General features: G+C 49.0%; 1 protein-coding gene across 8 annotated transcripts in view; it reads left to right on the forward strand.

Moving 5' to 3' along the window:
- Positions 1-26,232, forward strand: part of SRPK2 (SRSF protein kinase 2) — a 228,282-nt gene that overhangs the window by 197,238 nt on the left and 4,812 nt on the right. For 3 of the 8 annotated variants that reach the window (XM_029233982.1, XM_029233984.1, XM_029233990.1), the window contains 7 exons: positions 936-1,182; positions 1,793-2,275; positions 9,364-9,464; positions 9,579-9,686; positions 14,750-14,819; positions 15,456-15,548; positions 15,905-15,997. In XM_029233982.1, the coding sequence (XP_029089815.1) occupies positions 936-1,182; positions 1,793-2,275; positions 9,364-9,464; positions 9,579-9,686; positions 14,750-14,819; positions 15,456-15,548; positions 15,905-15,997 (1,195 nt within the window). The remainder of the gene's footprint in view (positions 1-935; positions 1,183-1,792; positions 2,276-9,363; positions 9,465-9,578; positions 9,687-14,749; positions 14,820-15,455; positions 15,549-15,904; positions 15,998-26,232) is intronic. The other 5 variants (XM_029233985.1, XM_029233987.1, XM_029233986.1 and 2 more) reach the window with 3 other exon arrangements.

Genomic DNA, 26,232 nt, shown 5'->3' on the forward strand with positions numbered 1-26,232 from the left:
GAAACAAGCTGTTTGGAATTAAATCCTACCCCAGCGGAGCTAAACCTGGCTTGGTTCCAGTCGAGCATAGAATATATATATGTATATATATGTATGTCTTGAGTTGATGGGTCATCTACAAGTTTTAAAAGATCTTTATGAACCAGAAGCTTTTGGAAGGAAATGTGCAGAGCTTCAGAGTGCTGCCAGCAGCCCTCAGTTTGGAATGGAAGTCCGAGTAGGAGAGGGAGATGTAAGAATTATTCCACCTGGCCTGCTGAGTTCTGCTGTGGCTTGAGCAGCTTGTTTTGATTATTGACTCTGTGAAAGACTGGAGGCTCTCGTTGCCAGTACTTTCCAAGTCAGCTCGCCATGGTTGGAGGCAGACTGAAACCATGGCTTTTTCTTTTTTCCCTTTACTTCATGTGCTCATTTTTTACAGTTCCTGCAGTCTTGGCTGTTGATAACAGCTCAGGGTGTGAGACCCAAACGCAGACAGTGCTGTTGACCAACAATGAATGAAATACACCTGATTTGGCAGGCAGTTGAGTAAGACAGTTGAGGAGAAGGGGACATTGTTACTTTATAGACAGGCAGCAGCAAATAAAACTTGCAAGAGGTGCTTCTTGTTTAAAGGCAAGAGTGTCTATCTCAGCATATTTAGTTCTTCTTAGAGTTTAAAGGGGAAAGACTTGCTGCATTTAAGCTATATCCCTCTAAGGCCAAGACCTGGTAGTAGTCCTGTTACGTGATATTAGCACTGGTTTCTTTTTTTCTGGTTTTGCTGTAACCCTAACTGTGATGTGGATCTCATGTCTGGGCATGTGATTTTAATTGAACGCGACCTGAGAAAAACAGCCTGTGTTGGTATTTGCCATGCTGCCAGCACTTACGCTGCTGCATGGTGCTTTAAAAAGAAGCAAACTGACCTGTGGTATTTTCTTAACATGTTGTAGATAGGAAAAATATCTAAAAACAAAAAGAAAAAACTGAAAAAGAAGCAGAAAAGGCAGGCTGAGTTATTGGAAAAGCGCCTGCAGGAAATAGAAGAATTGGAGCGAGAAGCTGAAAGGAAAATAATAGAAGAAAACGTCACATCAGCTGTACCTTCCAATGAGCAAGATGATGAATACCACCCAGAGGTGAAACTAAAAACAGCAGGATTAGAGGAGGCAGCCGAGGGTGAGACTGCGAATAACAATGGTCAGTGGAATCTGGAGACAGGGCTGCATAGGAGCCCAGGAGCTCCCACAGTAGGGACCCGCCCGGTCACCAGGCAGGGTGACTTGGTGCTGCGCTGATGCTTCAGACAGGAGGGTGGTTCTCTCCAAGGCCTTATTGGAGAGCGTGGGGAGTTGTTTGGTACTTGCTTTGTAAAATGTGTGCCAGAAATATGTTAATATTTCAAAATAGTTTTTTTTTTTTTTTAATGTCAAACGTCTGAGAACACCATGTCTTTATCATGCTAATGATTGTCCTTCATTTTGTAATTAAGCTTTTACTTAACGGTAGTGTACCCTCAGACTTTTTCTGAAGATTATAGAGGAGAGGGTAGAAATGGAAGTACAGCTCCATTTATGCCCATTTTCCCAAAGAGCTAACTTTTTCTAATAAGAGTAGGCCAGTTATTTAATAAATGAAAGATAAGATTTAGAGTACCTAAAGATTTTACCCTGAGAGCCAAGAGGTGTCTGCTCTGTAGCACATGAAATTAGCACATTCGAATTTGTCTCTTGTTGGAGGAGATAAGTGCCTACTGCACTCTGTTACGGGAGAGAGACAAGTTTTCATTCTTACCCTTCAACTTTTTAAGGCGAAGCTGAGGACCAGGAGGAGAAAGAAGACACTGAGAAAGAAAACACCGAGAAAGACGAAGACGATGTTGAGCAGGAACTCGCGAATGTAGACCCTACTTGGATGGAATCACCCAAAACCAATGGCCATATTGAGAATGGCCCATTCTTACTGGAACAGCAGCTGGACGATGAAGACGATGATGAGGAAGATTGCCCAAATCCCGAGGAATATAACCTCGATGAGCCAAATGCAGAAAGCGATTACACATATAGCAGCTCCTACGAACAATTCAATGGTGAATTGCCAAATGGACGACATAAAATTCCTGAGTCCCAGTTTCCAGAGTTTTCCACATCGTTGTTCTCTGGGCCCTTAGAACCTGTGGCTTGTGGCTCTGCACTTTCTGAGGGATCCCCGCTTACCGAGCATGAGGAAAGCAGTCCATCCCATGACAGAAGCAGGACGGTTTCAGCCTCCAGCACTGGGGATTTGCCAAAAAGTAAGTGTCCCTTCCCATCAGGCGTCTGCTTTCAGTGGTCCAAGTGTCATACCCTTGACACATGCTGTGAAGGGAATTGGCTGGAGATGGTAAAGCCGTGTATGTATGCGTTAACCATTTTCATTTTATTACTTCTGTACTCATGAATAAGTTAATGTGATTTTAAATGTATTCTGTGCCACTAGGCTCTCTCTTTCTCTTTGCATATCAGGTCCCATTTCTGAGTTTTTTCCTTCTTCCTGTCTTTCGCTAGTGATCATACATTTGCAGAAACCTTCCAAGCCTAGCATCTCATCCCTGTAGCTTTTTAGCGTGTGTAGTTTAATTCACAATTTGTACTTCCACCTGACAGTGTTATATTTAGTTTTTGGTTTTTTGTTTTGTTTCGTTTCTATTCAAGGAATAATGTGCCTGCTCTTTATTTGTAGTGAGGAGGAAGTGTCTTACTTTATTTTGATAGCTGTTCTTGATTATAAGATTCTTCTTTTGACATTTTAAAGGAAGCGCTGTGGGTTTAAATGTGATGATGATGCATATATATCAAAACCTGATTTTGAGGGTGAGTGCCACATGACAGATCTCCGCCTGTGGCATGCTAGGGGACTTCAGTAGGCAAACCCTTGGTGTCACACACAGTTGGTCTCCATTCTGGCCCACAGTGGAAGAGCTCAGAAACCTCCTCTGCTCCCTCTGCTGGCAAGAATGTTAACACATGGTGAGTCAGTTGATGAGCCGGCCCTGCAAATAGCTCAAGATGTTCTGCAGCCCCTTTGATTCCAGTAGCTGAGAGACCTGCAAAGCCTTCTCTGTTACTCAGTGGCCACAGCTAGTCATCCTAAGGATATATATATAATTTTTAATTGGACAGACACATTCTGCTCCTGTTTACCTTTACCCTGACCAGAGGGTTTGAAGGTGCTTAATGAAATGCCTTCACGAGGAATGTAGCCTCATCTGAGGAAAAAGCCACCTCTGTGTCTCCTTTACTCTCATTCTGCTCCCATATTACTGCTGACACTTTTGGTTACCAAGCACATGTGTGTAGGGGTGTCTCCCCACCTAAACAGTTCTCCGGCAACAGCTCGGTGTCTTGCAATTGAAGTGAGGTCTGACACTACTTGGAGAGAGTGTCAGATCCCAGGGTTAAGGGCTCAGTCTCACAAGACTGTGTCGGTCTCCCCCTGCACTCCCCCCACATCCATCCCAAGTCCATGTTGTCACCTGTGCTTCTGAACAATCGTCCGTAAGTCAGAGGTTCCTGTGACGCTGCCCTGGGGCTGGATTAATTTGTTAGAGCAGCGCACGGAACTCAGGAAAACAGTGTACTTGCTAGACAATCAGTTTATCAAACAAGGATGTAAGTCAGGAACATCCAGATGGAAGGGGTGTGTAGGGCATGGTGGATGGGAAAGGAGGGAGGCTTTCACGCTCTTGCTAGAGACACCACCCTTCCTGCAGTCTCTCACGCATTCCTTCATATCGTGGACTCATGGATTTTTTTTTTTCTCTTTAATTAACACGTCGAATTGTGTGTTATCGTTTACAGCTTTTTTTTGAATGCCAGGATTATCCCACATTTGGTCTGTGTGAGCCCCCTCAGGTTGGCTCTTAAGTCCTTTTGACAGAACCCTGTTATTCCTCAGGTGCCCCCTTGCTCTTCTAGAACCATGTGCCCAGGTTCATACTTTCCCTGCCCCAGGCTGGAGTCAGCCATGCCTCCAAGTAATTTTTGCTATTGATATTTTTTAAATGTTTTTTATAATGTACATAATATATAGGAACAGTAATATGTAAAGTTCATAAACATGCACATATTGAAATGAGTGTTCAAACATCTCTTACTGATGGAGTAAACAGTGAAAAGGTTTAGTAATCTCAAGTGTAGCGGAGTCTCTTCCCCATTTATTTTTGAGACATAATAACAAGTGTCTGTGTGAACGTGGCATGCTTGCTCATGCTTCTGTGCCTTTGCTGACGCCTTCCCTCCTGCCTGGAGTGCTTCCTCCTGTGTGTTTGGGCACACCTCTTTTCTTCTGTTGGGTCCTCACTGTGTTCCCTGGCAGGTCCCAGTTCTTGTTCCCCTCTTTTCCTGCTGGTCACACTTTTCTTCACTGTGTGTTCGTTGTTCGTTTCCACTGTCTTCCTCTTCACTAGGATGTAAACGCTTTGAGAGTGCTGTGTATTTCCGTCTTTGTATCCTCAGCATCTAACTCAGTGCTAAGATAAGCATTTATTGAATAATGAACCAACAAATCAGTGATACCTGACTATATTCTTCCGTTCTTCCCGTTCTCCCACCTTTGCCCATTCACAGTCAGAATTTTACTTTGTCCAAAACACATTCTGTCCCCAGCACCCTGGCTGTTGCGTGAATATTGCATCAGGGAGAAATAGGAGGTCTGTTTTTTTCATTGAGCCTAGTCTCTTACCAAGCTGACCTTTTCATTGATCCAGTCATTTATTTGGAGGCACTCGGCTTGGGTTTGCAGCCTGGTCTTTGGATAACCGTGGACAGCCTCCCGCAGGGGAGGTGTTTTGTTTCCTACACGGAAGGGGTATGGTCTAGAGACTGGAAGTTGGCCACCAGGTACTACGAGAACATGAGGCGAGAGAAACATCCTTCCCTGAGTTTGTGTAGATCCTTGTCGTTATAGCAGAATGGATACCTTAGGAAATAGTAGAAGAAAAGCTGGGGCCACAATGAGAAGATTGAGAAAGAACTTACATGCCAGGCTAAGGATGTGAACTTCTCCCTGGAGTAGTTTTGTAGCCATTGAAGGTTGAGAAGAGGAGGGTTCCTCTTGCGTTATTACTGCTGGAGCCGTAGCACGTATCTGGGCTCAGCACATCTGAAGTACAAAGGCCTGGGAGCAGGGTGGTACGTGCAAGGTGTATGTTGAATCCTTTCCCCCTCACCTAGTAGTGACCCATGTCAGCGGCAGTGCTTGGCTAGGCTGCTGGAACATGACTCCACACTCTTCTCACTCCACTGTTGCTCCTAGTCTGTTCCCCAAGGAACAGTCCCGAGAGAGCCTTTTTTTTTTTTTTTTTTTTTTTTTAGCGGTACGCGGGCCTCTCACTGTTGCAGCCTCTCCCGTTGCTGAGCACAGGCTCCGGACGCGCAGGCTCAGTGGCCATGGCTCATGGGCCCAGCCGCTCCGCAGCATGTGGGATCCTCCCAGACCGGGGCACGAACCTGTGTCCCCCGCATTGGCAGGCGGACTCTCAGCCACTGCGCCACCAGGGAAGCCCCCCGAGAGAGCTTTTGAAAGCACATTCCACCCCCTACCGTGTAGCATAACCCGCAGAGGCGTCATTCTCTAAAGCTTACAGCCCTGTACTGTCCGTCCCGGCCGCGCTCTTTCTGGTATCGTTCCCCACCCGCCTCTATGTCCCCTGCTCATTCTGCCCCTCCCACACTGCCTTCTTTCTGAGCTTTCTCAAGGTTGCAAGCTTGGCGCTTTCCACTTGCTGTCCTCTCTGCCCAGAGCTTCTCTCCTCTGTGCCTCCCTTTGTTCAGGCCTCTCCTCAAAGGTCACTTTCTCAGAAAAGACGCCGTCTGCACACCCGCCCGTGGCCAAACGCCCTCATCAGTAGCCATCTCCTTTCTCCGCTGTGCTTTTCTTCTTAGCAGGTAGAGCTACTTGACATGATGTGTGAATCATTCATTTTATTTATCACCCATATTCCCAGCAAGTGCGTGAGTTTCCTAATTTGGGATGTGGTGGCGGAACCTTGTATGTCTTGTTGATTCTCTTCCCTGTGCCAGGGCAACGTCTAGCACATAGAGGGGACTCAGTAAATATCACAGTACCTATTTGTGAACAAATAGGTCAGGTTTGGGCATTAAGTCTCCTAGTTCTGCTCTTTCTTTGGGCTGGTGCTAAATCTCCTGCATATAAAGAGGGTACTCATGCCTTCCTTGTAAGGATGTTTTAAACATAAAAGTGTCAGTGTGGGGCTGCTTCACCACTGAGGCCCCGCCGGCTGCCATTTTCCTGGTTCCTAGGATCACCTCAGATGGAGTGAATACAGTGTCACCCAGAGACCAGGTTATCAGAATGACTTCAGGACTCCAGCCCTTCCTGAAGTGAAGTCTTCCCGCCTCTCTCTTCCCACTTTTCATTCCCTCCTTGGTAGAAGCAGAGAGCAGGGAAGAGCTGTGGTAGTTGCATGATAGTGCCTGAATCACGGGAGGTGATCTGATTTCTGGGCAAAGCAAAACTCGTACAACTGCACAAGAAGCGTGGCTGTCCCTGTGTTTAAACGGGCCTTTTTGAGTGTTGTACTCAGGTAACCTTTTACAGATTACCTACAGCAGGAAACTAGCACGCTGGGAAAAGAAGTGCAAGCGGATTCTCTTTTACGTCCTTTGCGTTCTTAATACAGTTAACATTTTGAGGTAAATTCCCTAGTATCATCTGGAATGCATTGTGCGCCTGGTAACCACGCACAGACACAAGCTAGGAGAATAACAGCATGTCACCAAAGAGACTTGGTCTAGTGCTCATAAGTGAGGGATATTAAATACAAAGAAACTATGCAGGTGGCCCCTGAATTAACCATGGTTCGATTGTACGATGGTGCGAAAGCGAAACGCACTCCGTAGAAGCTGTGCTTCACATCTTGAATTGTGATCTTTTCCCGGGCTAGCGATACACTGCGCGATCCCACCTTGTGATGCTGGGCAGCCCCCAGGCAGCCACGCGATCACACGAGTGGACAGCTGGCACAGGTGCAACCACTCTGTGCCCAGACAGCCCTTCTGTCTTTCACTTTCAGTACAGGATGCAGTGAATTACATGAGATATTCAACACAGTTTATTATGAAGTAGGCTTTGTGTTAGTTGTTTTTTTGCCCAACTGTGGGCTAACTAAGTGTCCTGAGTGATGTTGAAGTTACTAGGCTCAGCTATGACGTGTGGTAGGTGATGTGTAATTAAATGCATTTTGAACTTACGATATTTTCAACTTGAGATGGGTTTTTTGGGACATAACCCCATCGTAAGTCGAGGAGGATCTGTACTGGAGGTGTGTGATTTGAAGGTGTTTTTCCTCTAGCTGAAGTGACTCGTGTGTGATGTCTTTAGAACAACGACTGGAGGAGGGTGGCGGTTTCAGATCCCCTCTTTCCACTCGAGCACCCTTGACGGCAGCTCACTCAGTCAGAACCTGCCGCTTCATCCTCTTCTCCTGCCAGACCTTTGACCTCAGTGGTTTGCAGTGCCGGAAGCTTGGCCTCCCATCCTCTCTGTGCCGCGGGGACTTTGGCTGGTCCCTCACTGGCCATTTAGAAGCCCTGGCCTCAGAGGGTGGTCTGGCTGGTGGCAGGCAGGAGGGAGCCTCTGGATCTGGCCAGCCAGGCGCTGTCGTAGCTCTCCTGTGTTTGGTCTTTTTTTCATTTGTATTTTTTGGCGGAGGAGGGGTGGTCCCTTCCTCTTCCTCCTTTACTGGGAACTGAGCCTCAGAGTTTAAGTCATTTGCCAGAGTCTTGTAACTTACAGACGTAGAAACAGATTTGAATCCAGTTCTGCAAACCTCACATTCCATTTTCTTGCCCGCCGAGTCTTCTTTATTAAATGACATGAGGGATTCATCTAAGCCATTTCCAGTGCTGGCCATCCGTCTGTTGGGTCGGCATTTTTATGTTTCTTCTAGAACTCAGTTTCGCAGCCATTCCCTGTTCGGTGTGAACACCTTGCCTCTTCGTGTGTGTCTTTGTGCTGCCGTCCTTCTCATCATTTCTCATTTCCTGTGTTTCTTCTCCTCGGCTCGTACCTGGCCTTTGGTGAGGCCTCACTTTGGTCAGTGCCCTCTTAAAGAGGGACATGGTGTGGGGCAGATAGCAAGGAGGGAACGTGTGGGCCTGGCTGGCTTGGGTTGGTCCGTAAGTCTGAGGAACAGGTCTTGAGGGTTAAAACGTTGCCAGAGTTCTCTTGCATTTTCTGGCCCCTCCTGGGGAGCTCTGTGGGTGCCCCAGGTCCTGGGTGCATCGCCTACTCCCTGCCCTGCTCACGGTGCATGCAGCCTGGCCTTGCCGCCCACCTGGGGTGCCGAGCCCCACAGCACGGGTCTACCCGAAGGAGGGACAGTCATTCCAGCAGTCCCCACCTTCGAGTGAGCTAAAGGGTGTTTAATATTCTGCATTGAGCGGGCTTTTCTGTTTTGTCTGTGAGTACCATTTCAGAATTACTTCTGAAATGAATGAAAAGCCATGGTTACATCTCATCTTTACCAGAAATCCCAGCTTGCCGGTCAGTTTGAGGTTTGATGGAGATGCTGAGTCACTTCAGCATTTTCTGTCTGGGCCTCACCACATTATTCTTCTTTGTCACTGCCTCCTGGTTAACTGTGCTTTCTTGCAGGCCTGGTCTGTGCTTATCTGAAAAGCTTCTCTGGCCCCGCAGCCCTGAGAATCCCGGCCCCGTGCCTACTGTTGAGAATTCCTCAGGGTTCCTGGGGGTTGAGAGTGGCTTGAGTATTTGACAAGTCTGTGAGGGACCTCAGAGGGCCCGGGCCGTCTCAAGAGACCTCTGTTCTGCAGTGTTACTTGTCCACAGCTAAACCAGAATTGATTGGTCCCTGCCCTTAATCTGTATTTGTTAATCGGCCATCATCTAACTCTTGAGGTCTCTGTGCTCGGCCCAGGCAGAGGGAGAGGTGAGGGCTGTGGGCCACTTAGGAAGAGATGGGCACCCCCTGGGGAGCGTTCTCTCTACCCCCACGTTAAGTAATAACGCACCTCTGAGCTAGACAGGGTCCGTTAGGGAACTGGCGTGGCCCAATGAGGAGCAGCTAAAAGATACAGGAACCAAGCAGGGCTGACCTGCTCGGTGAAGGATGGGGAGAAAGGAGGAGGGGCAAGGCAGTGTCCATAGGGTCTCTGGGCAGTTTGCTCTCTTGTGAAGTATTTTCCAGAGGTGGAGACCAAGAATTTAAATTCTGTTGAGTTCAACTTACAGGATTCCAGGCCTAAATGATCACCCACTGCTTTTCTAGAAAAGGACACTGTGCCCAGCAAGTATTGTGTGCACACGCGCAAACCACTTATTCCAGGCACTAACTGTCCTGCTGTTTGCTCATGCCAGCAAAAACCCGGGCAGCCGACCTGTTGGTGAATCCCCTGGACCCACGGAATGCAGATAAAATTAGAGTTAAAATTGCCGACCTGGGAAACGCTTGTTGGGTGGTAAGTACAGTTTTCTTTCTAAAACATTTCGGTTGTGATCATGTATTAGAAGATGCTTTTTCTCTCGTTTAATGTCTGTGTTCCTCCACGGTAATGCAGTCTGTTCCCTTCCAGCATAAACACTTCACAGAAGACATCCAGACGCGTCAGTATAGATCCATAGAGGTTTTAATAGGAGCAGGTTACAGTACCCCTGCTGACATTTGGAGTACGGCGTGTATGGTAAGAACGGCCTTTGCCATTTTCCTCTGTGTAAAGGCTCATCCTTTTAGTTCCCATGATGGGGCAGCTCCACCAGGGCCTTTGGTCGAAGCTTTCTGACGGTGAGGGTTGTCCACTGAGGGGTGGGTGAGGGGAAGGTGGCTGCCTTGGGTATCTTAAGAGACCTTCTCTGCCATGTCCTGGTGTGTGTTTTGGTTTGGTCTTGTGAGAGACGACCTCGTGAGGCCCTCTGCAGCCCGCGGCCCCGAGAATGAGAGCCCCGCTGTGGCGACAGTGACTTCAGGGAGCTCCTGTGGCTCTCGGAAGCTTGCAGATTGCGCGCGGTCCCCTCACTCAGGCCGTGGAGGAAGATGAGACAGCTGCGATTTAGGGGAAGGTTGTCTGAGTGGCTCTGACAGACCTTGTCTCCTTGCTGGAGAGAGAGGATTTCCCCACATACCAGGGTCCAACCTCTCTCCTGTTAAGCAGAGTCTAGAGACTGTTCTGGCTTACTGCTCTAGGCTGTGTCCAGCCACGTCTGAGGCACCAGCAGCCGCCTGTACCGTTTGACCGAGTCTGTTCCCTTAGGCAGCTCAGCGATGGTTTTCCTCAGGGCCTCGGGATGCCTCGTTTCTCCAGTATGATGTAGCCATTTTCACTGCCACTTGTGTGCATCAAAAGTCTGGTTGTGTAAACTGTCCTCAGCCCCACCAGTGCCTCTTCTCACCTACTCCTTACCTGTGAGCCGATAAGCATGAATGGTTCCTCGTCTATAAGCCAGTTTCAGTTTCTCTGTTGGTCCTGTTTCCTGGTCGGTTTGTCACCTTCCTCTTAGTGGGCTGAGCTTTGTAGTCCTTTGTTGGAAGAGGGGATGCATGTGTCTCTTGCTTCACGTGGTGTTTCATGCTTTCCTCATTTTTTCTCCAAATTCTCCTATGATATTTAAATGAAAGGGCATGGCATGTGTGTAAAGCTTGGTACTTGTCTTCTCACTAAAAAAACAATGCAGAATAAGTGTATTGTCTGTTATTCAAGGATTAATGTAGCACTTCTTTTGGGTGTGTCCTCTGATGCCGAAGTATAGCACTGTTAGCAAGTTGTGCTAAAACAACATGAAAATAGTAGATGTTCTGTGTTTTTCAAGTTTGCAGCCAGTATGGCCCAACAGATCTAGAACAGTGTGCCCTTCTGTTCCCATGTTGCTCTGACGGGTAATGCCAGAGAATAAGTTTAAAATTAAGTTTCTCAGTAAGTATCAAAAACTGAGCCCTTGCCTTGCTAGGTATGGACAAGGAGGGTTAAAAGAATTGGTGGACCAGATGGCTGGGCTGGCCCTGGTGGGCGGGGCTGACTTCTGAATGAGGGAGGTTATCAGAGTGGGAGGAGGGCAGGGGTCGGAGATCATGGGCCAGAGGCCAGGGGGTGTGGGGGGTGGTAGCCACTCTAGTCTTTTTTCTTTTTAATAATTCCTTTTTTTTTTTTTTTGCGGTACTCGGGCCTCTCGCTGCTGTGGCCTCTCCCATTGCGGAGCACAGGCTCCGGACGTGCAGGCTCAGTGGCCGTGGCTCACGGGCCCAGCCGCTCCACGGCATGTGGGATCTTCCCGGACTGGGGCACGAACCCATGTCTCCTGCATCGGCAGGCAGACTGTCAACCACTGCACCACCAGGGAAGCCCTAATAACTTTTTAAATTAAAAAAAAAGAGAGAGAGAGAGAGAGAGAATTGGTGGACGTGTCATGGTTCCTTAGAACGCAGGGCCTGCTGTGTGGACAGGGGTGAGGCTCCCTGTGGGCGAGTCGGGGGGCAGCGGGGAGGGGGGCTGGGGGCTGGAAGCAGTGGGAGGCAGCGGCCAGGTCAGCAGAAGGGGGCGCCGTCAGCAGCGGGAGCTGCGGGGCTGTTGGATCTCAGGGTGTGGTGAGGTCAGGCCCTCCTCCTCCCCAGCAGCACAGAAGGGGCCGTGTCGGGGCTGCCCTCATTTATACTCTGCAGGCTCTTTCAGCTCTGAAATCCTGTGCTTCTAATTTGGGGTGTTGAATTTCGGTGATATAACCAGAAAAATAGGACAAGATCACAGATGTAGTCGGATAATGGCGGAGCTGTCAGTACCGTTTTATACCGGGCTCTCTGTCTGGCCTTCTGTGAGGTGACGGTCTGTCCCTCCACACAGTCTCCTGTCCTGCTGAGCCCTGCAGTTGCTGTGAACGGTGGTGTCAGCGTCAAGAGCAGACTCCTGCGGAAAAGCACTCCCTCCATCTCCTTTGCCTCCCAAGAAGTGGAGCGTAAGGTCCCTCAGTACTTCTAGGGCTGCTTAGGAAGCTCTTGTTCATCAGTTTAAGGGTGATTTTCTGGGAGCGGGGCAAGCCTGCATCCCCACCCTCCCCCGTCCCCGGAGGCCGCGGCTGAGAGGTCGCCTCTTGTTCTTCGTAGAGAACCTGGTGCAGATGAGCCGTCTTTGCCCAGCCCACCCTGCTGTTGAAGTTTAAGTATGTAACAGTACATTAAATTCATCATACCAAGCTGTAGTAAAGCTCCAGATTGTTCTTGGTGAGAAAGCCCAGGGTTCTTTGTTATAAAGGGCATCAGATCTTACAGAGACGCTAGTGGAGCTGAGAGTGGTGGCTGGTAGCCGTGTTCACTGGTCAGTGCCTGTGCTGCGGGCAGGGAGGAGAGCTTTCACACTGGGCAGGGGCAGCGCCGTGAGGCAGGGCAGCTGGGCTTTGTCAGGTGTTGAATCTCTTTTCTCTTTTCTTGAGCTTTGGAGCCCTCCAGATGTAAGTGTGTGTGATTAAAAATTACGTGTGGACCCCGGCATTGGTCGCTCTGCACTTGTGTTTCGGAGTCCCTGAATAGGCGTCTTCCCGTGGGCTCCATGGTGAGCCTCAGTCAGCGCTGTAGAGACAAGAAACGCCAGTCTGACCCATTTCACCAAACTTCTCGGCAGTGGTCACATCACAGAAGGCATACGTGACCTTATTTTATTCAGGATGGGATACTTGACGTGGGATGATGGCATTTCAGGAAGGGGTGTATCTGGTCTCCCCAGAGCCTGAGGACAGAGGCTGGTCCAAGGGAAAGAGGGCCCTCTGAGGGGATTGGGCCGAGTACAGAGTTCCCAAGTATTAAAAATAAGCGATAATAATAGAGGTTATATTGAGAGTAACTTATTGAGTTGAAGGCAATAATTTTTCATGGTTTCATAGTTGCCAGCATAGAAGCAAGTTGTAAAGTACAGAGACTGATGTTTTCATTGTGGTGTGTGTTTACCCTGCCTGCTGTCTGTGTCCTAGTTGTTAAGAAAAATCTCATCATGCTTCAGAGAATCAGGACCCGATAACATGACAGGGGGAGCCTTCATCTTGCCTCTTCCTTTTTTCTTTTAAACCATTTCATTGATAGGCTTCTTCAGCCTGTGTTTCCTTGGAAATACATGGGTGCTAATCAAAATGGTCATCTTTCAAAGAACACTCAGTGGACATATCTTAGTGCTAGGCTGTCAGAAGTACATACAACCAGATTGAAATGTTTTTGAACATTGATTAGAAGAGTGAGGGAGGCCCCAAGGACGGTGAAGAGCAGCTGGTGCTCTCCTTTGGCTAGATCATGCGACTTCTGGGGTCTTCTTTCTCCGTTAGGGTTTCACCCTTTTCTCTTGGCTTGTGTCCCGGATGAGAAAGACGCTCCTGGCCATTCAGTGTGTCATCCACTTGTTCCCCATGGACCTGTGGCCAAATGTGAGGTGTTTTACCCTGATCTGGGATTGACCCTAGTATCTTTATTGTTTGTTGGGTGGAGCGGGGAGGCCCTGCAGCACCCAGACGACCGCCTGACGTACTCTGTGCTGAGACTGGGCACATCAGACCCAGGTCTGGCTCAGGGTAGGGATCCCGAGTTGTGAACTAGTGTTCGTCACAGGGTAGCTGGCAACGGGCTTGGCATCCCACCTCCCTCCTTTCTTAAAAAAGGAAAATACAAGGTGAAGAGATGTGGTCCTGGGCTAAGCACGCCCACCTGGGTTTGTGAGAGGGGCCCCGCCTCAGGCAGACGAGACTTCCCCTGCGGGTGCCCGCCCACACCCTGTGATCCTGGACAGAAGTGGAGAGGGCGGGCTGGTGTGGGGCGGGCTCATCGAGGCGCCCGTGGGGAGGGCGGTACCTTGAGAGGAGCGGGCGGTGCCCCGGGCCGCTGACCCACAGGCATCTGCAGACCTGACAGGACGGCCCCTGAGGGCCTCCAGAACAGCGAGATCTAACGCACAGGAGAAGTAAGTATGGGAAAAACCAAACACGGGATGTAGCTTGTTCTTTTTAAAACTTCTTGTAAATTCTCATTTAAAACATGTTTTCAAAAAAAACATGGTATTTGATTAACAGAGCGATAGCAGTTGTCATTTTTATGTATTGTTAGCAAGTTAAAGCTCATAGTCCTGAGATAATTTTGTGAACAACGGAAGTGGGCTCAGTGGCAGCGATGGGAAAGCGGTGCCCCTCCCGTTCCCTCCCGACCCCAGCACCCTGGTAGGAACAGCCCTGTAACCAGGAAGCCGCTCTCCTGGCCGCCCTCGGGCGGGCTGCACGAGGGTCTGGTTCCTCCTGGCCCCGGGGGACAGAGCAAGAGGGGCTTCTTTGGTTCTAGAATGTCCTTTGGTTGAATCAGAAGTGAATGAAGTGATGATGAGTTGCTGAAAGTAGCCCCCTGTTGCTAAGACATGAAGGTCTTTGCTTCAGGAGAGCAGCCGCAGCCGTGGTCCGGGGCCAGGTTAGCCTGCGGGTTGCAGCTGGGCTCTGGGGCCACAAAGACCTGGGCCTTAGACTGAGCCCTCGTTCTGCCGTTCAGATTAGAGTGCAGTGCTCCGGCCACGCCTGCACACGGCTGCTTCCTGCAAAGTGAAGCAGAGGTGCAAGAATATTTCTGAAGCTTCTTTGAACTTTTGGGAGGAAGAGAAAGCCTGGTGTTGAGCCCTTTCAGGAGGCTCTTTGGTTTGATTCATATCCTCATAAAATGTAGGTCTCTTGTACCAGAAAAAGTTGCTGGCTTGGGGCCCGTCTCCGTGAAGCGCTTAGCATGTCATCTGTTGTATCCTAGGCATTTGAGCTGGCAACGGGAGATTATTTGTTTGAACCGCATTCTGGGGAAGACTATTCCAGAGACGAAGGTGAGTATTGCTGCCTGCTGAGTACCTCAGTCCGGGTTTCCTGAGAGTCCTGAACTTCTGGAGAATATTGTCTTTTTGCACCGAAATAGAGCTGTGTTTTGGTTTTCAAGCACCAAATTCAGATGCTCTCCCTTTGAGCTTGAAGCCCCCTCAGCTGCAGTGACTGGGCAGAGCCTCCTGGCACCGGTGATGCTTTGGAGAGCCCTCGGGCCTGAGCCCGCCCCCGCGGGCCTGAGCCCAGCTGGCCGGGAGAGGACAGGCCGGACGAACCCGGAGCCTCTCCGTGGACATTTTGTCCACTGATCTGCTGCCCACTTCTCTGTCCTGTTGGGGGCTGAATTTAAAACCGGGGAACTCTGGCTTGAATTCCCGTCTGCAGACCTGACCATCTCCATGCTTATTTGTTTGCGATGCTGGGGTGGCCTGGGGTGAGCTGGCATCGGTCACTGTTAATGCTCCAGATGGGGCCTGAGGCCTGCCAGTCCCAGAAGCCTCTGCGTGGATGTGCTGCACACATTGTTGATTTGATTCTATCTCTGATTTTTTACTAATTTCAATTTTTTCCCCCTCTTCTTTTATCCCATCCTTCCCTTTGCCCCTCCCATTCCCGTATCCTTTTTTTTCTCTCCTCCATAGACCACATAGCCCACATCATAGAGCTGCTAGGCAGTATCCCAAGGCACTTTGCTCTGTCTGGAAAATATTCTCGGGAATTCTTCAATCGCAGAGGTAGTACCTCTTTTTTTTGAAAAGCGCCACGATGCAGACAGAAATGGAATAGCAGCTGCTGGTTGTAGCATTAATGGTGACAAAGGCCTTTCTCCTAAATTCCAAAAGCAGCCCAGCAGAATTCCTGTGCTGACTTCAGACTTGAGAAGGAGCCCCTGCCTGGCCCCGTCCTGCGGTCACCCTGTGCGTCAGCTCCTCTGCGGCGCCTTGAATCTGGCCACTCGGGCAGAGCCTGTGCTCTGGCTGTTGACGCTGCACTCTGTTTCTGTCTGCGCGGGCGATGGCAGTGTCTGCATGCAGTGTACTGATTAAATTGTCGTGTGTTTCTGTTTTGCTGGCAATGTTTCCCAATGCAGATCACATAGCATTGATCATTGAACTGCTGGGGAAAGTCCCTCGAAAATACGCTATGTTGGGGAAATATTCCAAGGAGTTTTTCACCAGAAAAGGTAACGGTATTTATGCAACACTAAATTTTCAGCGTAATCCTCTCCCAGAGGAGAAATTGTGCGTTCGCGTTTGGGCAGTAGAGAAAGATCTGGACTTACCGCTGGGGGAGTCTGCTGAAGAAGGCTCTCAAGAAATAAAGAATCATCTGGTATCTGTGGAATAAGAATTTTGTAAGAGAACAATCTTCCGAAAATCCTTTGACCTCCTCCACACCTCTCCTTTATGCTAAGCACCAATTCATGTATTCAAGTATTTATAAAAGAGTTTAAATGATTTTTAGAAAGCAGCTAGGCTTACCTTTCCATTTTCCACATTGCTCCTGGAACCAGAGTGTTTTTGCAGTGGCGCAGAGGTGGCCTAGAGACTGGACTTAATGTCTGTCCATCTGCATCCTGTTGCATGTGTCTGAGCTGTTTCTGTAGGGGTGTGGGCCTGTGAAGTCCTGTGTGCCTCACATTCTTATCAATCATATGCTCTTCTCCCAGTGCATTACCTCACACTGTACTGTAGGTGATTTATTTTAATATTGCAGTTCTCGTTGATCTTCCGTGGCATGACCTAGAACAACTCTCTTTGCCCTGTGTAGTCCCTAGTGAGTGATCAATTTTTTAAAAAGCCCCGGGGAATTTATTTTTACAGCGCCCTTCCCCAATGCCATAGCCTTTGATGTGAGCATAGATAGTCCTCTGAACTCATGTTTTTCCAGCTTTGATTTGGAGGGGGGGGGGTGCTGCAATTCCCGTTAAAAAAGAACTGTTTAAAGTTGATGTGAGCGGGACATGGAGTTTCTAGAAATTTCTGCAAGTACTAGATACTCTATCTCCCCTGCTTTAGCCAAATTTGGAAAACCAATTTGACTTTTTAGTTTCCTGTGAGATAAGGAATTCTTGTAGAGTAATAACCTTTTATGATATACTTTGGTGATGTTCAGCTAACCAGTGCTGTCTTACCCCTTAAAGTCCATCTCCCCGTGAATGCATGAGGCCTGAGAGCGAACCATGCCAAGACAGTGGTTTCTTGCTCACGTACTCTTGAGAGTGTTGACCACAACTCTTAGGTTTTTGGGGAGCACCCAGTGGGTAACCTCTGAAATATGTAACTGGATGCAGTATCTTGTTATTTCCTTTTTAAAGCTCATCAGAGGAAAAAAAAATTGTCAAGGAAAAATGTTCTTCAGACATGTTATTAATTTTCGTTCTGAGACTCTGGTCTTCGAGTCTGGGTCACTTAAGCAGGTACAGGGGTCCCCCGCAACACCCAGACTCTCACGCAGTCTCAAGTCGTGCTCAGGGCAGCGTGTTCAGTGGCACAGCTGGGGCTGGAGCGTGCTGGGGGGCTGGGGCTGGGCACAGCGTGTCACGTCGTCTCCGAGGCTGTCAGCGGGGGTGACTTCCAGTGAGTGCATCCTTGATACAAGGAGGCGTGAGAGGATGTCTGCACCACGCGGTGCATTAGGAACTGTTTCCGTTATTGGTAAAGCAGAATTATAAACAGGATAACGCTGTGCACATTGTGAACTGGTCAGCAGTATGACTGAGAGAGCGGGCTGTTTCCTAGGAAATTTCCAGAAAATGTTATTTGAACATAGTTGAAGCAAGGGAAAGCTCTGGATGATTTTGGCCTGGGATGGTGTGGCTTGGAGAGTCGTGTTTATTTTAATCAAAGCAGACTGCTTCTTCCACATTTCAGAATGTTTTCAGAGCCCATGGGAGATGGCCTGGGCCTCAGGAGGACTTGGCTGGTAGGTGACCTGCCCCCAGCCATAGCTTTCACCATTGTCAGGTGGGGAGGGCAGCCAGGAGCTAGCAGCCTGATCTGTCAGGCAAGTAGCAGTGTTGGCCTGCGGGTGCCCTGGAGGGGAAGGGGGAGGGCCCTGGAGGGGAAGGGGGAGGGCCCAGGAGGGCTCTGGACCACAGCCCCTGATCCTCCAGCAAAGTGGGCTGTGGGAGCCTCACTCCTCGCCCCAGGCATCAGGCGTGGTGAGGGCCAGTAGCCAGCAGAGGCACACAAGGAGTGTTCCTTTACTCGTGCTGCTGCTGCCCTTTCCTCTGTAGCGAGGAGGCCGTGTAGGGTGGCTGGGCTCTGCCGTCTCTGTCCGTTGTCTGTGGGTGAGGAACCAGTACTGTGCACGGTGGCGAAGAAGTTGAAGAGGAACCAGGGTGGGGCGGGCCCTGAGTGGTGAGAAGGTGGAGTCAGGCAAATGATTTGAAGGTACCCCTGCCGGCAGCCTGTGGTCAGCGTTGCTCGTGGAGATGGCTGCTCTGCGACTCTGGCTCCTGTCAGGCTTTGCCCCTGGTCTGAGCTGCAGGGACTGGGGCAACGCCTGCCGAGTCCCAGCCCAGAGCCGGCGGTGCGCCTGGGGCCCTCTCCTCATCCCACCTGTGGGGCTCCTTCCTCGGACTTGATGAGCGATGCCTGGGGGGGGGGACTGATGTCGGCGGGTGGTTGGTTCCAGCTCACAGCTCTCTGTCCTGGGTCCCTCATGCTGGAGGGCGGCTTTCACACTGGCCTTTCCATAAGCGCCCTACTCCTCGGGCAAGTGGACCACTGCCTTTGCCCAGATGGGAGTATAAAGTGCTTGCACGGGCCCTTGCTGTTCCATCACCACGTTGTTACGTATGTGTGCTGTAGGGGTTGTGTGCGTGGGCTCTTTTTTGAGGAGCTTGTTTGAAGGTGGCCTGTGGAACTGAAGTGCATCTGGCATCCTTGGTAGAGACAGGCCGACAACACGTGGACTTGCGTTACTGTGGTGACTGGAGTCCTTTTTTCCTTCCTTTGGATGATTAGGCAAGAAATCCCCTAAAATGACTGGGAATTGGGGCTTAAGTTCTCTCCTGATGATTGTTTGTTTATGGTAACTGTGGAACTCAAAAGGGATTTAGGGTTTTCACAGAAGCCTCGGGAATAGTACGATGACGAATGAGGGCCTGTCCTGAAGTCGATTTCACCATGTCCCTTGGGATGAGGGGAGTGATGCTTGCATTAAAAATGTGTTTTGGCATGCCTCCCCCGCAAAGGGGGTGAATACACGTTTTGGAAATAATGGTCTCTTAAGTGTATCCATTTAAAATTTTTTCTAAAATACCTCTGTGCCAGAACCGATAGAGAAAGGTGACATTGAAAACGGCTTTTATGTTGCTTACACCACGTTGGCGAGCGGCGGGAACGGGGGGCTGAGCGGGAACCGAGGGCTGAGCGGCAGGCTTTCCTGCTCTCCGCTCTCCTGGGTGGGAAGCAGGCTTCATCCCCACCCTGAGGCCAGGGAAGGGGAGCGGGGTCTGTGCATTAAAGCTAAACATCAAGTGCAGCTGAGTGGCGTCCTCTTGCTTACAGCTCAGGGTAAAATGACTGCTACTAGTTTAAATTATTTCTTGGCCAGGCGTTTTATTAAAATTGAGCTGGATTTTTGCGGCTGGGAATATAATTACTGTTCTCACCCTGTTGGGGTTTAATCTGCTGCTCATTCTTTTGGGTGTGGGCATTAGCCACCAAAGATCTTTAAGGAAAGCCATCTTGGTCAGGGTGTCAAGGTGTGGCCCAACAGCAGTAAGCACCTCTGTGGATTTTGTCCCTATGCTGTCCTGCTGTGGCCTGAGTGGGTCCCTCCAAACCCGTTCCTGACCCCGTAAAGGTGACAGTGTTAGGAGCAGGGCTGTTGGAAGGCGTGTAAAGGCATGGGCGTGTAAAGGCATGGGTGGCGTGTGAAGGCATGGGTGGCGGTAGTGCCTTACGGAGAGACTCGCATGGGTGGCAGTAGTGCCTTACGGAGAGACACAGAGAGCTCGCTAGCCCCTCCGCCACCTGAGGACACAGGAGATCTCTGAGGTGGAAGAGGGCCCTCACCTGCCTATGCTGGCGCCCTGCCTCCGGGACTGTGAGAAGTGAATTTGTTGCTTGTAAGCTCCCTAGTCAGTCATATTTTGTGATAGCAGCCTGAACGGACTAAGACACAAACCCAGGAAAGTGTCCCAGCCCTCAGCTGAAGGCGAGAAAAACAGTACAGCCAGGAGCACGCCTTACTGTGCTGCCGAGCAGGTACTCTGTTGAGCCGTCAGTAGCCATCATTTTAGTAGAAGTTGCTGTATTGAGCATGGAAGTATGAGAGGAGACAGTTAACTTTAAAAAGGAAAAACTACTTGATTCTAGATGAGGGAGTTGAGTGTATTGTAATATATGTGAGCGATAGTATGTGTCAGACCAAAGACCTCTTGAATACAGTGGAGAATTTCAGAGCATGCAAGAAACTTCTGTGTAGCCAAAGGAGTACATTTGCAGGGGACGGCATCAGGATAAGTGGTGTCCAGTAGAAGATGAGGAAAAGTGTAGGAGGGGGTGAGAACGGAGGGTGAAACTCAGGAGCTGGATTTCTCGTTTAGTTTTGTTTTGTTTTGTTTTGTTTTGGCCACGCCGCGCTGCTTGTGGGATCTTAGTCCCCTGACCGGGGGTCAAACCTGTGCCCTCAACAGTGAGAGTGTGGAGTCCCAGCCGCTGGACCGCCAGGGAAATCCCAGGGGCTGGGCTTTAAAAGAGGCACTATTCTTCATTTTTAATGTTGAGATGAAACTTGTTAGAATGATTTTAACTTAGCTCCAGAATTACCTAAAAAGCAACCGATTCTCTTATTTCCGTGAAGAGAAAAGCCCCTCTGTGGCGTTCGGCCCATACAGGGTAGGATGGTCACTGCCCCACTTGATTTTCATGGCTTCAAGTTTAAAACCTTCTCGGTCATAGCATTTCCACGCGGCGTAGGCAGTGAAGACAGGCAGATTGCACACGTGCGCTTAGAGCAGTGTGTGAACTTGAGGGGTGTCTGGCCTGGAAATGCTGGGGAGGAAGGACGCAGGCCTCAGCGAGGCCTCACTCTGTCCTGTAGGAGCTGTACGCCGAGATGGGCCTGCGGGGAAGTGTGAGCTGGGCCCATCTCCACGGGAGCTGGATTCTGGAGAGAACTAGTAAAGTTTCTTCATACTAGTGAGTCTCAAAACTTTTAAAACATAAACTGCCTTAACTCTCATTTTGTCTGAAGCACTAATTCCGTGCTATAAGAGGTCTGGTTTTCCCTCTCTGTGATAAACTCTCTCTCAGAAGCTGAGCTCCGTGCGAGCAGGGGCTCCGTCTGCTTCCTTTCCTGCCTGGGGCCCGGAGCCCAGGTTGGGGGGTGGTGCCTGGTGAAGGTGGCTCCCTGCCGACTTAGTACATTTGAAAGCCTTCACCTGAGTCCAGTCTGTGTTTTATTTATTTTTTATTTTTTTTAATAATTTATCATTATTAATTTTGGCTGCGTTGGGTCTTCATTGCTGTGCGCGGGCTTTTCTCTAGTTGCGGTGAGTGGGGACTACTCTTCGTTGCGGTGCATGGGCTTCTCATTGCGGTGGCTTCTCTTGTTGTGGAGCACGGGCTCTAGGTGCACGGACTTCAGTAGTTGTGGCACGTGGGCTCAGTAGTTGTGGCTCTCGGGCACTAGAGTGCAGGCTCAGTAGTTGTGGCTCTCGGGCACTAGAGCGCAGGCTCAGTAGTTGTGGCTCTCGGGCTCTAGAGTGCAGGCTCGGTAGTTGTGGCGCATGGGCTTAGTTGCTCTGCGGCATTTGGGATCTTCCCGGACCAGGGCTTGAACCCGTGTCCCCTGCATTGGTGGGCAGATTCTTAACCACTGCGCCGCCGGGGAAGCCCCCAGTCTTTGTTTCAGATGGAAGTCTTTGTGAGCTAGAAGCGGGGCGGTGGCTGACCCTCGGTGCTGGGACAGTGCTAGTAATGCCCGTCGTCCTGGCATCACTGACGGCAGGCTCACTCTGCCCCGGGTCCCTGCTTGGAGGCTGCGTGAGAGGCCTCCCCGCGAGAGTTGTGGTGGAGATAGTGTGTGATAGTGACAGTGCTGCAGCTTGGAGGCTGGCTGTAGTGACACAGAACACACAGCAAAGGTATGTGGGGAATAACAGACCACGAGCCACAGCCGAGAGTAGCTTTGAATTACTGTTTTACTCATTCAAATTTGAGCATGTGGTGCAAAAAAAAACACAAAAAACAATGAAATTGCTGTAACAGGTTCAGGTAAATTCTATTACAGTTCATCCCATTTATTCCTATCATTTAGTATGAGCTCCTCAGTAGTGAGATGTTTGTTTTTACTGCATCCTTTAACACAGCATTGGAATTCTTTTTTTTTTGCGGTATGCGGGCCTCTCACTGTTGTGGCCTCTCCCGTTGCGGAGCACAGGCTCTGGACGCGCAGGCTTAGCGGCCATGGCTCACGGGTCCAGCCATTCCGCGGCATGCAGGCTCCTCCTGGACCGGGGCACGAACCCGTGTCCCCTGCATCGGCAGGCGGACTCTCAACCACTGCGCCACCAGGGAAGCCCTGGAATTCTTTTAAAGTTATTTTGTTGTATGCTTTGTGCCAGTTTTTCAGTAACAGTTTTCCTGAGGTGTGATCTACACAGCATACAATTTACCCTTTCAAAGTGTGCCATTCAGTAGTTTTTAGTATATTCACACAGCTACGCAACCATTACCAGTCTCTGATTTTAGAACATTTTTGTTACCTCACAAGGAAACTCTGGGCCCATTAGCACTCACTCTCCATCCCCCTACCCTCAGCCCCTGGCAACGCTGATCTACTTTCTGTCTCTATGAATTTGCCTCTTCTGGATTGTTCATATAAATGGAATCATGCAGTATGTCGATTTTTGTGATGGCCTGTTTCATTTACTCTAGTGCTTTTCAAGTTTGTCCATGTGGTAGCATGAATCAATACTCCATTCTTTTTATGTATGGATAGACCGCGTCAGGTTTCTCCATCAGTTGATGGACATTTGGGTTGTTTCCGGGTTTTGCCTATTATGAATAACGCTGCTGTGAGCATCAATGTACACGTTTTTGTGTGGACATAATGTTTTCATTTCTCTTGAATGCACATGTTGTGATACTTGAATTACAAAGGTTTTTAATTTTGATGAAGTCCAATTTTCTGTTTCTTGTTTTTGTTACTTGTGCTTTTGATATCGCATCTAAGAAACCATTGCCTACTTCAAGGTCATGAAAATTTATTCTTCCAAAAATTTATGGTTCTAGCTCTTAGGTCTAGGATCTATTTTATGTGTGGGAGGTACGGTTTAATACAGATCTTCACTTCAAATATTTACCTACATGTACTTTGTAGGAATTTGTTCAAATTTCTTGTGTTTTTTTGTCTTGCTTTGTACCTGTATTTATTGATAGGTTTCCTTTCTATGTGTATGCTATTGAAATTTGTCCTAATTTATTTCATTTCATGGTTTCTTTTCTAGTTACCAGGAGTTACAGTACCAGGATTTCCCTTTATCGTCCCCCATGTGTGGTGTAAAACCTCATATGCTTGTGTGTGTAATTCTGGAATGCTGTAATTTCGTAGTCAATATAATACATTTTCCTTCACCAATCACTTAATATTCAAGAGGAGTATAATGGAAGTACTTTTTTCCTTACAGAGCCCCCTGATGACCTGAGGCTGGCATGTAGAGTGGCCTTCCCGAGCCTTTACTCCGAGGGAGGGGCCCTCCCTCAGGGCCCCCCCTGTCAGCCTTTCCTGATCCGTCAGGGTGATTCTGCCCCCCCCCCCCGCCCCCAGAGTGGGTCAGGAAGCCTGAGAGGCAGCTGTCCATCTGGCCTTGCTGGTGCCTGGGTGGCCTGCGTGTGGGTGAGAGCTGACGCCGAGGGAAGGTTAAGTATTACTCAGTATTCTTTAGGAAAGAAAGGCTGGAAACGGTTTAAAAAGTAAAGACTGTCACAACCAAGTGGTTCGTTATTGGCACAATTTGTTTCAACAAAACACATCTTGGTATATTTTCCTAAGGGAAAAAAATGTCAAGGTAAAAGCTACTTGTACAATAGGACAAATAGGAAAAAATTGTTTTTAAAATGTTGTGCTATCTGGTTATTTTATTTTTGTTTTTATACGTGGTGGGAGTGGAGGTGGCTGTGTTTCTTGTGTGTTATGGGCCAGTCTGGAGTTGGTAAATGGACTTGAAGCCCTTACTCGTCAGAGGAACCTGTTCTTGGCGTTTCTAGCAATAGACGCACAAGTTTGGGAGCTTAGGGTTTGTTTTTAAGTAACCTTTATCAACTTTTCTAAGACAGCGTTTCTTCTTATCATGGAATTGAACATAAGAAGTTGTGCATATGATCATAGGGCCGAGGCGAGTTTATTTCGTCTTTCTTGGCATTATAGAGTTTTTCCACCTATCTCCATGATCCACGTATTGGTTCTTTTTAAAGACAATGCACTATTCTGTTATATTGCAGTAGTATTATGTATTCAGCATGTTGGTATTTAGGACTGTTCTGCATACTGCATATTTTCCTATTACAGATAGTATCTTTTCACGTACAGTTTTTTGTGTGGGATTACCTGGTCAAAAGTGCGTCAGATGTTTTAGGATTTCCTTTGGAATCGCTTTTATCAGTTTATCGGGGCGGCTAGTTCGGTATAGCTTTCCAGCCTTTGTATTCTTTTCATCACTGTTATTACGTAGATTTTAAGGCACCTGTCATGGTAAAGCGTCTGTCTTTTCATGGAAGGTTTGTACTCTGTTGCCTGTGTACGGAGTTTAGTATATCTGAGAACTGCATCCTCAGGAGCATATTCCCATGTTCTGAGCGGGTCTGAGCAGACCGAGCTCAGCAGTTGCTCTCATTGGCAAACCTGGCGAGCGTTTATTCCAGGTCAGAATAACATTCTCCACCCACGGAGCTGGTTTCACCATGTTGCGTGTGTGCTCTCTTAGTTTGCTCTAACCTCACCCTGGGGAGATGAGCGGTTACTATAAAATCAATAGAGCTTCACTAGAGACAATGCAGAACGAGAAAGAAACAACTTTTAAACAAAGCTGGTGTCTCAAAGCACCTGCTTTCCATCTTTATGGGCACTTTGAAAATTACTCCTGGGGTTGTATGTGGAACACAGTTTTGACTAACGTTACTACTAAGCACGTTACCGCACACTTTCCCACACGTTACTGAGGGCTGTTACCTCCTCCTCGTCAAGTGGGTGTACCGTGGCTGGCTGTGTTTTTGACCACCGTTCTCCGATGACTGAGCACTTGTAATTTTGTGAGTGTACGTGATTTTGCAGTGAGCATAGTTTGGGGTCACGGCGGGTGGGTGGGTGCCAGGGTTTATCTCCTTAGGTGGGGTCCCTACGGTGGGGATTTCTGGGTTACAGGGGTGAACGGTCAGTGGTCGCTCCCACTCGTTCTCACGGGGACTGTGTTTCCTGCTGGCAGAGGGAACACTGTCTCCTCTAAGGTGGCGGGTCCACCTGCCTCGGGACAATAGACCTGGCCTGCAGCCTCCACACTTAACTCTGTCCCCCGTCTTTACCTGGGAGCCAGGAACTTACTTAACACCCGGTCCCTTTCACGAGAAATACCTTCTAGTGATTTCTGTATTCAGAATTGTGTGCACATCGTCATGACTACTCTGTAGACAGACCAGTTCATAAGAACCCAGGTTGAAAGAGTGTAGGCCCAAAGGAGAAGTCATCGTGGGGTGGATTACCAGTCGTTTTTTCCTTTGTTTTTGTAATTGTCTGTGATATCCTTTTATCTTCTTTATGACTAAAGAAGCAGGAGGGGTGTGTATCTACACTGGGTTGAATAGCTGGGTGGAGCAGACCTGGCCTCCTGAGAAGACCTTTGTGAGCCCTGGACTGACCCTCTGTCGGTGCGCCACGTGTACAGACCCCCTCGTTGGTGAGGTTACAGCAGGTGCCAGCGGAGAGAGGAACTGGCCTCTGTGTGAGGGTGCCCGTTGTCGGCGGCTTGGGCCCCAGGACGAGGGGAGCCGCGGGGCAGACGGAGGAGGCCTCGCGGTGCGCGGCTCCTGTGAACAGACAGAGGAGACAAGTCATTCTCCTTGACCGTCCTCCTGTCCTTTTGGCAGTTTGACTTTAAAAGTAACTTTTTTTCCTGTTGCGAACAAGGCTGTTATAGTTCGTGGACCGTTTATGAGCTTGTCAGTCACTCTGTCAGGGCTGCTCATAACCCACACTTTTCATACTGCAGTTAGCACATTTTGAAAAGTATAACTTCAGGCTTTATAAATTGATGTCCTGATAGCTTAGATTTTACAACAAATGTGTGGAGGTGAATGCTGTTTGATTTGGGCTGGCTCTAGGGCTGTGCTGTCCAGTACAGTCGCCACTAGCTATTTGTGGCTATATTTAAACTTAAAAGTTAAACTTCTGTTCCTTAGTTGCGCT

Source organism: Monodon monoceros, unplaced genomic scaffold (assembly GCF_005190385.1).
Source record: "Monodon monoceros isolate NGI ecotype Baffin Bay Population unplaced genomic scaffold, NGI_Narwhal_1 Super_Scaffold_2, whole genome shotgun sequence".
In the NCBI taxonomy this organism is placed as follows: Eukaryota; Metazoa; Chordata; class Mammalia; order Artiodactyla; family Monodontidae; genus Monodon; species Monodon monoceros.